Raw genomic sequence first — 14,048 nt, 5'->3', positions numbered from 1 at the left:
ATTGATTGATCCCAGTTGGAGCTGTGTTTAGATTTGCTTCCCGAGAGGAATCGCTAAGCTTATCTTTGGCAACTGCTCCTGGGAGATGTAACTCTTGCTTCTCAAACTTCCTTCTCTCTCCTCACCTTTCAATCACTGACGTTTGAATGCCCGTAGTCCGGTGCTCTGCCCGCAGGGGAGGCTCGGTCTGCAAGAAGAGAGATCATTTTTAGCAAATGAGCTGCAATTTCACTTGCCATCGGGGTCAAGCGCTTAGTACGGGGCTGGGGCACACGGTAAGCGCTCAATAAATACGGTTGAGTGAATGAAGAGCCACCCAGAGCTTGGAGGGAGACTGACTGGATGGGCAGGTCTGCACAGGAGGCGGGAGAATCGGGCAAGAAAGGTCCTCAAGGGCAGGGATCATGTCTTTACTTCTATTGTATGTGCCCAAGTGCCAGCGCTTAGAACAGTGCTTTGCACATAGTAAGCGCTTAACAAATGCCAACATTATTATTAGTGCAGTGCTCTGTATACGGTAGGTGGTCAATAAACACCGTTTGACGGTGATGATGGCGACAGCCAGCGTACCGGGAGGGAATCGGATGAAAATGAAAACCACGTGAGCTTGCTTTGAAATCACTGTCTTCAACCTTATATCTTTAAAAGCTGCCTTTGTCATTTCTTTCATTAAATATGTTTCAGAGGTAGATGTAAAGCTTTCAGTTAAGACCCTTCTTTCAAATCCCTAACTTCAGAATGACCCAAAAAAGAACTTCTCGGCGGCAGGGGCCCATCACAGGTTATAATTGTGGCATCGATCACGGGCTTACTAGGTGCTGAGTGCCGGGGTAGGTACAAGGCTCCCTGCCCCGGCTCAGAGCTCACGGTCTGTCTTATCCCCGTTTTACTCATGAGGAAACTGAGGCCCGGAGAGGTTAAATGACCGGCCCAAGGCTATGCCGTTGACCCGTGGCAGAGCTGGCCCGAGAACTCGGATTTCCTGACCGCCGGGTCTCCGGCAGGCCGGTTCAGTGAACTGTTGGGCTGGAACGTGCCCCAGAGCTGGAAAGCTGGCATCCCAGAACCCTGCTGGACCGTGACGGTCTTGTGCTTAAGCGCTTAGTACAGTGCTCTGCACACAGGAAGCGCTCAATAAATACGATTGATTGTGGGTGCTTCCTCCCGGCAGGAAGTTGATGCCCGAAAGGATTTCCGATTCACATCCGCCTCTGCTAAAGTGGATTTATCTTGCCCGGAGCTCCCCTCCAAACTGCGTGGGCTAGAATTGGGTTGTTTGAAGTGGTGAGGGAGAACGGATTAAAGAGAGTAAAGGCTAGAAGCCGCTCTAAGTGGTCAGTGGCTGGTTGAGGGAGGTGATGCTTTCACCATCGTCTCTTATCCCAGTCTGGGCCTGGGAGAGTGAAAAATCTGCCCCTTGGATATAGTTTGCCGTCCCCTGGTGTCTTCCCCGTTCCGGGGGGGGCAGCTTTTGAAAAACTTCCCATTTCCACATCGTAAACCTGCATCTTTTGCGTGCGGGTGTGCTGTGGGAGACGGTTCTCTTGGCGTTGGGGAAGTTGGGGGGGTGCCGCAGGGCTGTTAGTCCTAATGTCACGACTAGTAAACCGCAGAGGAAGCCCCCGGCATCTCAGCCGCACAATTTTTTTCCCTAGATGGGTGGGAGGACTCCTCCATCTGGCGTACGGGGACGTAAAGGGGAATCTGGAAGGAAGGTGGGGGTGGTCGGGGGGAATCTGGAAGGAAGGTGGGGGTGGTCGGGGGGAACCCCCACATCAAAAACACTCCATTAACATCCGGCACATAAGCAGCCTTCCCGTGGGGCTTCTCATCCCCGAATGAAACCGGAGCATCTTCAAGTCCCCAGACGCTCTTAGGGATTTGGGACTGCTCGGAAGGATGAGTCGACCGTATTTCTGGAGTCATTTAGCGGAGCTGAGCTGAGCGGCGCACAACAATCCCTATTCCCCGGCTGCCCTGGTCCCGCTGATGCATAATGGCAATATCTGAGAAGCGGAGCCTGGCGTGAAGCAGCTGGGGTTGTCGCCTCCTCTGAGGCAGAGAAGCACAGATAAGAGAGTCTTTTTGTAACAGCGCAACAGCCCACGTGCCGGCCCGTGCTCAAATGTAATCTGGTTGAAGAGGACCCTTCCCTGATGCCGTGCAAAATGACCTTCAGCTCTCCCCAACCCCATTGATTGATTGATTGATTGATCAATCGCTCTCACGAGTCCCCCTGTATTGTGAGGGAGAGCCGGTACGACCGCTCTTCAAATTGCTCTATTCTCCAGGGCCGGAATAACCCCAGTGAAGCCGTAAATCTTTCACTCCGATTTTCATCTGCCACCTCCTCCTCCTCCTCTATTCGGGATTTGTTGGAGCCTAAAGCTTGGGATTTAGCCACCTGCTAGCTTTCGGTTCGCTCTAAGGTTGTTGTTTTTTTCCAAATGGTATTTAAGTGCTTACTATGTGCCAGGCGCTGTTTTGAGCGCTGGGGGTAGATACAAGCAAATCCACTTGGATAATAATCAATCAATCAATCAATTGTATTTATTGAGCGCTTACTGTGTGCAGAGCACTGTACTAAGCACTTGGGAAGTACAAGTTGGCAGTATATAGAGACAGTCCCTACCCAACAGTGGGCTCACAGTCTGAAGTCACAGTCAAAGTCTAATAATGATGGCATTTATTAAGCGCTTACTATGTGCAAAGCACTGTTCTAAGCGCTGGGGAGGTTACAGAGTGATCAGGTTGTCCCACATGTGGCTCACAGTCTTAATCCCCAATTTACAGATGAGGGAACTGAGGCACAGAGAAGTTGACTTGCCCAAAGCCACACAGCTGACAGTTGGCGGAGCCGGGATTTGAACCCATGACCTCGGACTCCAAAGCCCGGGCCCTTTCCGCTGAGCCACGCTGGTGGCATCACCCGGTGCTCAGCTGGACAAAGGTCTTCAGCAAAGGGGATGGAGGAAAGGAAGAAGCGGAATACTTTTGTCTGTTCCCCGGCGAGGCTGGAGAAGGGAAAGTCATTCATTCATTCATTCAATCGTATTTATTGAGCGCTTACTGTGTGCAGAGCACTGTACTAAGCGCTTGGGAAGTCCAAGTTGGCAACATATAGAGACAGTCCCTATCCAACAGCGGGCTCACAGTCTAGAAGTCGCCCTCAGGGATCGGTTCTAAGAGAAGCAGCGTGGCTCAGTGGAGAAGAGCCCGGGCTTTGGAGTCAGAGGTCATGGGTTCAAATCCCAGCTCAGCCAATTGTCAGCTGTGTGACTTTGGGCAAGTCACTTCACTTCTCTGGGCTTCAGTTGCCTCATCTGTAAAATGGGGATTAAGATTGTGAGCCCCCCGTGGGACAACCTGCTCACCTCGTAACCTACCCAGCGCTTAGAACAGTGCTTTGCACATAGTGCTTAATAAATGCCATTATCATTATTATTATTATTATTCTAAGAAGCAGCGTGGCTCAGTGGAAAGAGCCAATTGCCTGCTGTGTGACCTCCCTCCCTCTCCATCCCTCCCACCTTACCTCCTTCCCCTCCCCACAGCACCTGTATATATGTATATATGTTTGTGCGTATTTATTACTCTATTTAATAATAATAATAATGATGGCATTTGTTAAGCGCTTACTATGTGCAAAGCACTGTTCTAAGCGCTGGGGGGGATACAAGGGGATCGGGATTTCCCACGTGGGGCTCACAGTCTTAATCCCCATTTTATGGATGAGGGAACTGAGGCACAGAGAAGTTAAGTGACTTGCCCAAGGTCACGCAGCTGACAATTGGCAGAGCAGGAATTTGAACCCATGACCTCTGACTCCCAAGCCCGTGCTCTTTCCAGCCACGCTGCTTCTCTATTATTCTTTTATTCTATTCTATTTTATTCTATTATTCTTTCTCTATTATTATTATTATTCTCTATTCTTTATTACTATTTATTTATTTTATTTGTACATATTTATTCTATTTATATTATTTTGTTAATATATTTTGTTTTGTTCTCTGTCTCCCTCTTCTAGACTGTGAGCCCGCTGTTGGGTGGGGACCGTCTCTATATGTTGCCAACTTGGACTTCCCAAGCGCTTAGTACAGTGCTCTGCACACAGTAAGCGCTCAATAAATACGATTGAATGAATGAATGACCACCTGATCACCTCATAACCTCCCCAGCGCTTAGAACAGTGCTTTGCACATAGTAAGCACTTAATATAATAATAATAATAATAATAATAATGATGGTATTTGTTAAGCAGCAACAGAGAAGCAGCGTGGCTCAGTGGTAAGAGCTTAATAATAATAACCAGCGGTTAGAACAGTGCTTTGCACATAGTAAGTGCTTAACAAATGCCATCATCATTATTATTATTAAGCACTTACTATGTGCAAAGCACTGTTCTAAGCGCTGGGGGGGGAGGATACAAGGTGATCAGGGTGTCCCATGTGGGGCTTACAGTCTTCATCCCCATTTTCCAGATGAGGTCACTGAGGCCCAGAGAAGTGAAGTGACTTGCCCAAAGTCACCCAGCTGACAAGTTCTAGACTGTGAGTCCACTGATGGGTAGGGACCGTCTCTAGATGCTGCCGACTTGGACTTCCCCAGCGCTTAGTCCAGTGCTCTGCACACAGGAAGCGCTCGATCAATCAATCGTATTTATTGAGCGCTTACTGTGTGCACAGCACTGGACTAAGCGCTTGGGAAGTCCAAGTTGGCAACATCTAGAGACGGTCCCTACCCAACAATGGGCTCACAGTCTAGAAGGGGGAGACAGAGAACAAAAGAAAACATATTAACAAAATAAAATAAATAGAATAGATATGTACAAGTAAAATAAATAAATAGAGTAATAAATACGTACAAACATATACAGGTGCTGTGGGGAGGGGAAGGAGGTAAGGCACATAAAATAAAATAAATAGAATAGATATGTACAAGTAAAATAAGTAGAGTAAAATAAATACGTACAAACATATATACATATATACAGGTGCTGTGGAGAGGGGAAGGAGGTAAGGCACATATTAACAAAAATAGAATAGAGTAGCTATGTACAAGTAAAATAAATAGAGTAATAAATACGTACAAGCATATATACAGGTGCTGTGGGGAGGGGAAGGAGGTAAGGCACATATTAACAAAATAAAATAAATAGAATAGATATGTACAAGTAAAATAGAGTAGTAAATATGTACAAACATATATACAGGTGCTGTGGGGAGGGGAAGGAGGTAAGGCACATATTAACAAAATAAAATAGAATAGCTATGTACAAGTAAAATAAATAGAGTAATAAATACGTACAAACGTATATACAGGTGCTGTGGGGAGGGGAAGGAGGTAAGGAACATAGTAACAAAGTAAAATAGAATTGATATGTACAAGTAAAATAGAGTAATAAATACGTACATAAATATATACAGGTGGCTATGCACAAGTAAAATAAATAGAGTAATAAATAGGTACAAACATATATACAGGTGCTGTGGGGAGGGGAAGGAGGTAAGGCACATATTAACAAAATAAAATAGAATAGCTATGTACAAGTAAAACAGGGTAATAAATACGTACATACATATATACAGGCGCTGTGGGGAGGGGAAGGAGGTAAGGCACATATTAACAAAATAAAATAGAATAGCTATGTACAAGTAAAATAACTAGAGTAATAAATACGTACAAACGTATATACAGGTGCTGAGGGGAGGGGAAGGAGGTAAGGCACATAGTAACAAAATAAAATAGAATAGCTATGTACAAGTAAAATAGAGTAATAAATGCGTACAAACATACATACAGATGCTGTGGAGAGGGGAAGGAGGTAAGGCACATATTAACAAAATAAAATAGAATAGCTATGCACAAGTAAAATAAATAGAGTAATAAATACGTACAAACATATATACGGTTGAATGAATGAATGAAAAGTGGCGGAGCCGGGATTTGAACCCATGACCTCTGACTCTAAAGCCCGCTGTTGTTATTATTATTATTATTATCGTTGTTGTAAGCCGCCATTCCGTACTGATTATTATTATTATTGTAAGCCGCCATTCCGTACTGATTATTATTGTTGTTATTATTATTATTATCATTGTGAGCCGCCATTCCGCACTGAGGCACGGCCGTTGACGGGCGAGGGGCTGGTTGTGCGCAAGCGCAGAGCCGTGCCTTCCGCGCTCCCAGGGCGCACGCGCGGCGCCGTGACGTCGGGCGGCGCCGTGACGTCACGCGGCGGGCGGGTTTATATTGCCGCCGCCGAGGCGCCTTGGGCCTCTGCGGGACAAGCGGCATGGCCGACTACCTCATCAGCGGCGGCACCTGCTACGTCCCGGACGACGGGCTCACGGCGCAGCAGCTCTTCAACTGCGGCGACGGACTCACCTACAAGTAAGTTTGCACGAGGCGGGGGAGATGAGCTGGGGGGGCCCCGCCGGAGGGAGCACGTGCGGGGACTGCGGCAGGCTTGTGTGGGGGGGAAGGGTGCGAGGAAACCGGTGGCTGGAATAACAGTCCTAAAAATAGCCCCCCCCCGGGGGCATGTGGAGCTGTCACTCCCCTGCTCCGGCCGGGGCAGGGCTAAGTATGTAGTTGGTGGAGTACATGTACTTGTATCCCATCTCTATTCTATTTCTTTTATTTTGTTAGTAAGTTTGGTTTGGTTCCCTGTCTCCCCCTTTTAGACTGGGAGCCCACTGGTGGGTGGGGACTGGCTCTAGATGTTGCCGATTTGGACTTCCCAAGCGCTTGGTCCAGTGCTCTGCACATAGTAAGCGCTCGATAAATACGATTGATTGATTGATTGGAGGGGCTGCGAGAAAGAGCAAGGCTTGGAGCCGTTTGTCCCTGCTGGGCCTGAAGTGGGTGGGGAGGCGGTTCTCGACTGGGAGCCCCCGGTTGGGTAGGGGCCGTCTCGAGATGTTGCCAACTTGGACTGCCCAAGCGCTTAGGACAGTGCTGTGCACACAGTAAGCGCTCGATCAGTGCGACTGAATGAAGGAAGTCGCATAACTTCTAGACTGGGAGCCCACTGTTGGGTAGGGACCGTCTCGAGATGTTGCCAGCTTGGACTTAGCACGGTGCTCTGCACACAGTAAGCGCTCAGTCAGTACGAATGAATGAATGAATGAAGTCGCAAACTTCTAGACTGGGAGCCCACTGTTGGGTAGGGACCGTCTCTAGATCATCATCATCAATCGTATTTATTGAGCGCTTACTGTGTGCAGAGCACTGTACTAAGCGCTTGGGAAGTACAAATTGGCAATATGTAGAGACAGTCCCTACCCAACAGTGGGCTCCCAGTCTAACTGGGAGCCCACTGTTGGGTAGGGACCGTCTCTCTATGTTGCCAACTTGGACTTAGCACGGTGCTCTGCACACAGTAAGCACTCAATCAGTACGATTGAATGAATGAAGTCGCAAACTTCTAGACTGTGAGCCCACTGTTGGGTAGGGACCGTCTCTAGATGTTGCCAACTTGGACTTAGCACGGTGCTCAGCACACAGTAAGCGCTCAATCAGTACGATTGAATGAATGAAGGAAGTTGCATAACCTCTAGACTGTATGCCCACTGTTGGGTAGGGACCGTCTCTAGATGTTGCCAACTTGGACTTAGCACGGTGCTCTGCACACAGTAAGCGCTCAATCAGTACGATTGAATGAATGAAGTTGCAAACTTCTAGACTGTGAGCCCACTGTTGGGTAGGGACCGTCTCTCTATGTTGCCAACTTGGACTTAGCACGGTGCCCTGCACACAGTAAGCACTCAATCAGTACAACTGAATGAATGAGTGAAGTCGCAACTTCTAGACTGAGCCCACTGTTGGGTAAGGACCATCTGTATATATGTTGCCAACTTGGACTTAGCACAGTGCCCTGCACATTGTAAGTGCTCAATCAATACGATTGAATGGATGAATGAAGTCGCATAACTTCTAGACTGTGAGCCCACTATTGGGTAGGGACCATCTCTCTATGTTGCCAACTTGGACTTCCCAAGCGCTTAGTACACTGCTCTGCACACAGTAAGCGCTCAATAAATACGATTGATTGATTATTGTGTTGACCTTCTCTCCCACCACAGTGACTTCCTTATTCTTCCTGGCTACATTGACTTCACTGCAGACCAAGTGGTGAGTACAGACCTCTTAGCCAGAGGTCCCCTTTTTGGTAGACGCTATGGGAAGCTGAGTGGTGATGAGGGGTGAACGCGAGGCAACCCCTAAGGTCACAAGCGCCCTCGGCAGCTGGAGCACCACTGGAGCCCCTGGGTTGTGCTGGGGAAGGGTGTGACGGGAAAGGGGCTGCCGGCTACCAAAGTGGCTCCGGGGCCTGCCGCTCAATACAGCAACCAGAGCTGAGGAGTCAGCTCTCTGGATACCTTGACACGGGAGACGGCTTGGATGCAGTCCTGCCAAAAGGCAGGAAGGGTTGACTCCTTGGGTCCTTTCCAGCTTGATTCTCTCTGTCTTGGTGGCTCCCCAGCAAAGCCACGGCCCAACTCGGTAAGTGTCAGGAGGAGGGGGCCCTGCCCCCTCACCGCTAACTGAACACACCTCTTCTAGGACCTGACCTCTGCATTAACCAAAAAGATCACGCTGAAGACCCCGCTCATCTCCTCCCCGATGGATACGGTCACGGAGGCAGGGATGGCCATCGCCATGGCGGTGAGTCCCCCAGAGGGCAGAGACCAGTTCCCGGAGACGTTCGGTGGTTAACCAGGAGTGGCCCTGGCAAGAGCGGCAGGATCTCTGATCGATGACTTGAGGGGGGAAAAGTCCCAATGAGGAAACCGAGCGGTAGCTGGAGCCATTGTAGTTAGGGTGCGATAGCTTTGGGTCAGATTCTGTTTTGTCGCTTTGTCTTAAGGGCCTGCTTACGCTATATGGAAACAGCAGGGAGCTCAAAAGCGCATTCAGCCTCTGATTCCGTGGCTCTGGATCTGGCAGAAATTTTGTAGCCCAGCAGTGTGAGCGTATGGCCGGAACAGGGATGAGCTGGCATCAGGATCGGTTTTAGCCCCCGTATAGGCGGGTCGGTCCAATAAAGATCGGAAGGGCTCTGCCGGTTAAGACTATCAACTGTTTGCTCTCTCGTGTGTCCTCAGCTCACCGGCGGAATCGGATTCATCCATCACAACTGCACCCCAGAATTCCAGGCCAACGAAGTGCGGAAAGTGAAGGTGAGCGAAGCCTGGCACAAGGGAGACCAGGTTTCCTCTGGAACTGGATCTCCCAAAAGATTCTTGGAGGGAAACAGTGGGACTTGGCTGTTCTCCTGCCACGCGTGAACACTGCCTCTTTTCTCCCGCTAATCTCTCTCCAGAAATACGAGCAGGGCTTCATCACCGATCCTGTGGTCCTGAGCCCCAAAGACCGAGTCCGAGACGTGTTCGAAGCCAAAGCCCGCCATGGCTTCTGCGGTATTCCCATCACAGATAACGGCAAGATGGGCAGTCGGTTGATGGGGATCATCTCCTCCCGAGACATTGACTTCCTCAAAGAGGAGGAGCATGACCTGTATCTCGGAGAGGTACCCGAGCGTGGGGGCCAGGGGCCTGTTCTGGGATTTAGCTCCGAAGTGATGAACTCCGGCTTAAGCCCCAGGAACTTGGTGCTGCTGGCCGTATCTTGCGGTGTGTGTGCCAAAGGAAGACGAGGTGGACAGGCCAGCCTTTTCCAACACTCCATTCCTTTCCTCTTGCCAGATCATGACGAAGTGGGAGGATCTGGTGGTGGCTCCGTCTGGGGTCACGTTGAAAGAAGCAAATGAAATCCTGCAGCGGAGCAAGAAAGGTTTGTGTGGGGCCTGGGCCCCGCGTGGTGTGGATGGGGGTTGGGGTTCTGGGGTTTCACTGGAAAAGTCTCCCATTGAGGGCTGCTGGGTGTCCCTCAGGAAAGCTGCCAATTGTGAATGAAGATAATGAATTGGTGGCGATCATTGCTCGCACGGACCTGAAAAAGAACCGTGACTACCCGCTGGCTTCTAAGGATGCCAAGAAACAGCTACTGTGTGGGGCGGCCATTGGCACGCATGAAGACGACAAGTACCGACTTGACTTACTGGCCCAGGCCGGGGTTGATGTCGTCGTGCTGGTGAGCGGAACAGCCCCGTCTTGTTTCCAAGTCCCGGAGGATGGGGACGGTCTTGTAGGATCTAACTTGGGTTCATAGTCTTTGCTCATAAAGGGGACCGGGGAGAGGAAAGATGTGGGCAGAGTATTGCTACTGATCCTTGTCTGTCTTCGCCCCCCCCACCTCCAGGATTCCTCCCAGGGCAACTCCATCTTTCAGATCAACATGATCAAGTACATCAAAGAAAAATATCACAACCTGCAGGTTATTGGTGGCAATGGTAAGACACCTTGTCTCCACTGCCACTCCCCATCCCTACACACACAAAAAAACCCACATTAAAACTGGACTAGAAAACAAATGTAACATCCCCGGTACTGCCTCCATCCTCTTTGGCCTCCCTCTAAGACGCTAAACATGACTCTACCTCTGCACCCCACCAAACGAACTAATCTGAGCTTCAGCTTCCCAAATGGGGAGGGGATGTGAGTAGCTGGGGTTGTCTGAACTCTGCAGAGCCAGAGAGTGACGCCGAGTGTGAAGAACGGGCCACTGAGCTTATCTCGTCTTCTCCCCCACAGTTGTGACAGCTGCACAGGCCAAAAACCTGATTGACGCTGGGGTGGATGCCTTGCGCGTTGGGATGGGCAGTGGCTCTATCTGCATCACCCAGGAAGGTAAGGGGGAGGCAAGGGTCTGGGCTGAAGGGACCCCGGTATTTGCCTACCAGCGTGCCGGGGTTGGGTCCAGCCCCCTGTGGAATCCCCATTGGAGGCCAGTGCGTCGCGGTCCGCTTTGTCACTAGCTACGTAGGACCTGAGCCGGAGGGCAGAGGCGTCCTTGTTGATCGCGGGACGCCCTCTTCCCCCAGCCTTCCTTCGGGCTCTCCTCAGGAATGGGGCTCCCTCCCTGGGCCTATCCTGGGAGCGTAAACACTGCTTCTAGGGTGGGAGCTCAGTCCCTCTGCAGACTGGGGGAGCCTGGAGAGGGGCCTTGATTGAAGATCATTGACCTTGTCCTGAGGAGGGGTGGGGTTGGGTTGGGGGGGGGGCGTTGCTTGGATCAGTGGGTCTTGCTATTGTAAGTGCTCTGCCAGCCGGGAATGGGGCCGGAATTCCCCATCAATAATCCCACTCTTTGCCCTTACCCATGCCAGGCCTGGTGGCCCTGCTGCTGCTCTGCTCTGCTCTTCTCTCTCTCTCTCTCTCTCTCTCTCTCTCTCTCTCTCTCTCTCTCTCTCTAAACTTTGGTCTTGTTTGTTTTGTTTAGTGTCTCCAAAGATCCCTCCAGACATAAAGTCCCACAGCCCCAAATGCCCTTCTACTGTCACGGGCACTTATAGTAAGTCCGGCCTGGCCGGCCACAGGCCCTCACTGGCTGCCCATTGCCCGGCTTCTTGGTTGACGTAGCTGTAGTTTCCTTGGGGTTTGTGGCACTGGGAGAGGTGTAGGGGCTCCTTGGGTTCTGGTTTGGACAGAGCCCTAAAACCTGCCCCAAGGAGCCCTCTGTAATTCCAAAAGCCTCTCACCTGTTCTGCCAGCCTAATCCACTTGTCTGAGGGACATTAAATAGGACGTATTTATTTTCTGGGCTCCCCGAAGTCATCCACTCCCTGCCTTAGCCGCAGCTCACCACCTTGGCGTCAGTCAGTGGCCGTAGGATTCTTCTTTGGCTCCTCTTCACCTCCTAATCCCTCACCTGCTCAGGCTGGACCGCACTCCTCAACCATTCCAGTTCCGATTCATCTGCAGAGGGTGACCTGGAGCAGTTCCCTGGGCTCTGGGACTCAACTCCTTGGCTGAGGCTACATTCCTGGGGACTGCCGTGTGGAAACTAACCAGCGCTGTGAATCTTCTCAGACGGCCATTAACCGGAGCTTGCCTGGGCTGGTGGCTATGTGGATTTTGCATGTGCCCCTGGCTGCCCTGAAATTCCAGGCTCCTTGGTTGTGGCTGGGGAGGGTGTGGCAGAGAATGGACAATTATCCCACGTCTCTTACTGGGGGCTGCGGGCCCTCCTGTTCCAGGTGAAAACGCTGAGCCACAACCTACCCTCTCCTTGCTCTCAGGATGGAGGTGGAGACATCTGGGCTCCGTCCAGCCAGACCTTGATGGAGGGTCATCTGTTGGCCGGGAGGAAGGCAGCGGGGAGATGGAGAGGGCCAGGCTTTTCAGATGTATGCTCTGCACCGTCCGGGCTGATTCCTGAGACTGTGCAGCAGAAGGGTCTCCCTGATGCTAAGGGCTCAAGGGTGGCTCTGCTTCGATCCATGATGCAAGCTCCGTTTCTTTCCCCCTTCAGTGCTGGCGTGCGGGCGACCTCAGGCGACGGCGGTGTACAAGGTATCCGAATACGCCCGGCGCTTTGGCGTGCCCGTGATTGCTGATGGGGGCATCCAGAATGTGGGGCACATTGCCAAGGCCCTTGCCCTCGGGGCCTCCACAGGTGAGAGTTCCTGTTGGGGGGCGTGGCTGTAACCTCTCTCCTCTCCCCATCCCTCCCCTGTCCATCTGGAAGAGGAAGATAAGGCCCTTTCCTCTAAACTTCCTGCTCTTGATGGTGGTGGGGTGTTTGTGCTTACAGTGATGATGGGCTCCCTCCTGGCTGCCACCACAGAGGCCCCTGGCGAGTACTTCTTCTCTGACGGGATCCGGCTTAAGAAATACCGAGGGATGGGCTCCCTGGATGCCATGGACAAGAACTTGGGCAGCCAGAACCGTTACTTCAGGTAAGCGGGCAAGAGGGTTAGGGGGGTGGAGAGGGGCGGCACTCGTCCGGAAGCTAGAGCCCACGTGGGGCGTCGGAATCTGTGGGTTCCTGTACCACTCCGCCTCAGCAGGAGTGTAGGGGTGAAAGCCAGAAGTGATGCACAAAGGTAGTAGAGTGGGAGAGGGGGAATTGTCACAGGGAAAAGTAACCGGCCCTGCAAAACCCCCGACCCCAGTTAGTCTACTATTATGTGCTTACTATTGTGTTACCGATCCCTTAACTCTGCTCTTTTTCCCCTCCACAGTGAGGCCGATAAGATCAAAGTGGCCCAGGGTGTGTCTGGGGCTGTGCAAGACAAAGGATCCATCCACAAATTTGTTCCCTACCTGATTGCTGGCATCCAGCATTCCTGCCAAGATATCGGTGCCAAGAGTTTAACACTTGTCAGGTGAGTACCCGTGGGCGGAGAGGATGGAAAGAGGTAGGGAACAGGCAGAATTGCAGAGGGGTCCGGGGCGGGGGGATGATCTTGGCATGGCCTGCCCTGTCATGGAGAGGGAACCATAGGGGTAGCCTCATCATTATCATCATCATGGCATTTTTTTAGAAGCGCTTGGGACCAAAACAGCAGCTTCTTGCTGTATTAAAAATAGGTTAATTCCCTTTCAGAGCCATGATGTATTCAGGGGAGCTCAAGTTCGAGAAGAGGACATCATCTGCCCAGGTTGAGGGCGGGGTCCATGGACTCCACTCGTAAGTATCACAAGAGATCTCCCTGCCCATTCACAGTTTCCAATCCGAATGGCCTTACTCCTTTCGGCAAGCAAAAGCAAACCTCCCCCTTTATATTTCAATCTCCCCGTGATGGGAGATTTTTTTTTTTTTGGACATGTAAGGTGCACAACACTAAAAACGTTTCTGGCTTTCTCTCTGCAGCTATGAGAAACGACTTTTCTGAGAAATAGTCCCCACCTGCCTTACGTGTATTTCCAGTCTGTCCCTATTACTTAAATTTTTCAATAAAATATTGGAAAAGACAGGTTATTGCATTTTCTCGGTTGAAGCAAAGTACAGGGGCCGCACGTGGCCTGACCTTTGGTGTTGGAATCAAGCCATGGTTTCTGCCCTGCCTTGTACAGTGCTTTGTTGTAATCCAACACAAAACCCTTCAATAACAGCCTCCCACTGTGGATGCAAACTGTTTCAAGTCCAAATCCAGATCCTTGGCCTCTTGCATTGGGGAGGGAGACGCATGTGGGCAA

The 14,048-nt window shown here is 50.8% G+C and overlaps 1 protein-coding gene across 2 annotated transcripts; it reads left to right on the top strand.

The window, feature by feature from the left end:
• The first annotated feature begins 6,293 nt into the window (after nucleotides 1-6,293).
• Nucleotides 6,294-13,825, top strand: IMPDH2 (inosine monophosphate dehydrogenase 2). Of its 2 annotated transcripts, XM_038740188.1 has the most exons (15): nucleotides 6,294-6,393; nucleotides 8,088-8,136; nucleotides 8,569-8,670; nucleotides 9,111-9,185; nucleotides 9,329-9,535; nucleotides 9,711-9,798; nucleotides 9,899-10,098; nucleotides 10,267-10,357; nucleotides 10,659-10,754; nucleotides 11,347-11,418; nucleotides 12,379-12,522; nucleotides 12,661-12,805; nucleotides 13,091-13,234; nucleotides 13,456-13,539; nucleotides 13,723-13,825. In XM_038740188.1, exons 1-15 carry the CDS (start codon nucleotides 6,296-6,298, stop codon nucleotides 13,742-13,744), a joined length of 1,617 nt encoding a protein of 538 aa, XP_038596116.1. In that variant the 5' UTR covers nucleotides 6,294-6,295; the 3' UTR covers nucleotides 13,745-13,825. The 2 variants fall into 2 exon arrangements, with proteins under 2 accessions (XP_038596116.1, XP_038596117.1); XM_038740189.1 differs by lacking the exon at nucleotides 11,347-11,418.
• Nucleotides 13,826-14,048: the final 223 nt, after the last annotated feature.

This window comes from Tachyglossus aculeatus, chromosome X1 (genome assembly GCF_015852505.1).
Source record: "Tachyglossus aculeatus isolate mTacAcu1 chromosome X1, mTacAcu1.pri, whole genome shotgun sequence".
Classification (NCBI taxonomy): Eukaryota; Metazoa; Chordata; class Mammalia; order Monotremata; family Tachyglossidae; genus Tachyglossus; species Tachyglossus aculeatus.
This window is presented reverse-complemented; position numbering and strand designations above follow the sequence as displayed.

What these genes read in the sequence shown, in the direction of transcription:
- IMPDH2 (XM_038740188.1), top strand. Translation starts at nt 6,296, where the DNA reads ATGGCCGACTACCTCATCAGCGGCGGCACCTGCTACGTCCCGGACGAC. An exon ending in CCTGCAGCGGAGCAAGAAAG is followed by an intron (nt 9,799 to 9,898) that starts GTTTGTGTGGGG and finishes GGTGTCCCTCAG; the next exon opens with GAAAGCTGCCAATTGTGAAT. An exon ending in GCAGGTTATTGGTGGCAATG is followed by an intron (nt 10,358 to 10,658) that starts GTAAGACACCTT and finishes TCTCCCCCACAG; the next exon opens with TTGTGACAGCTGCACAGGCC.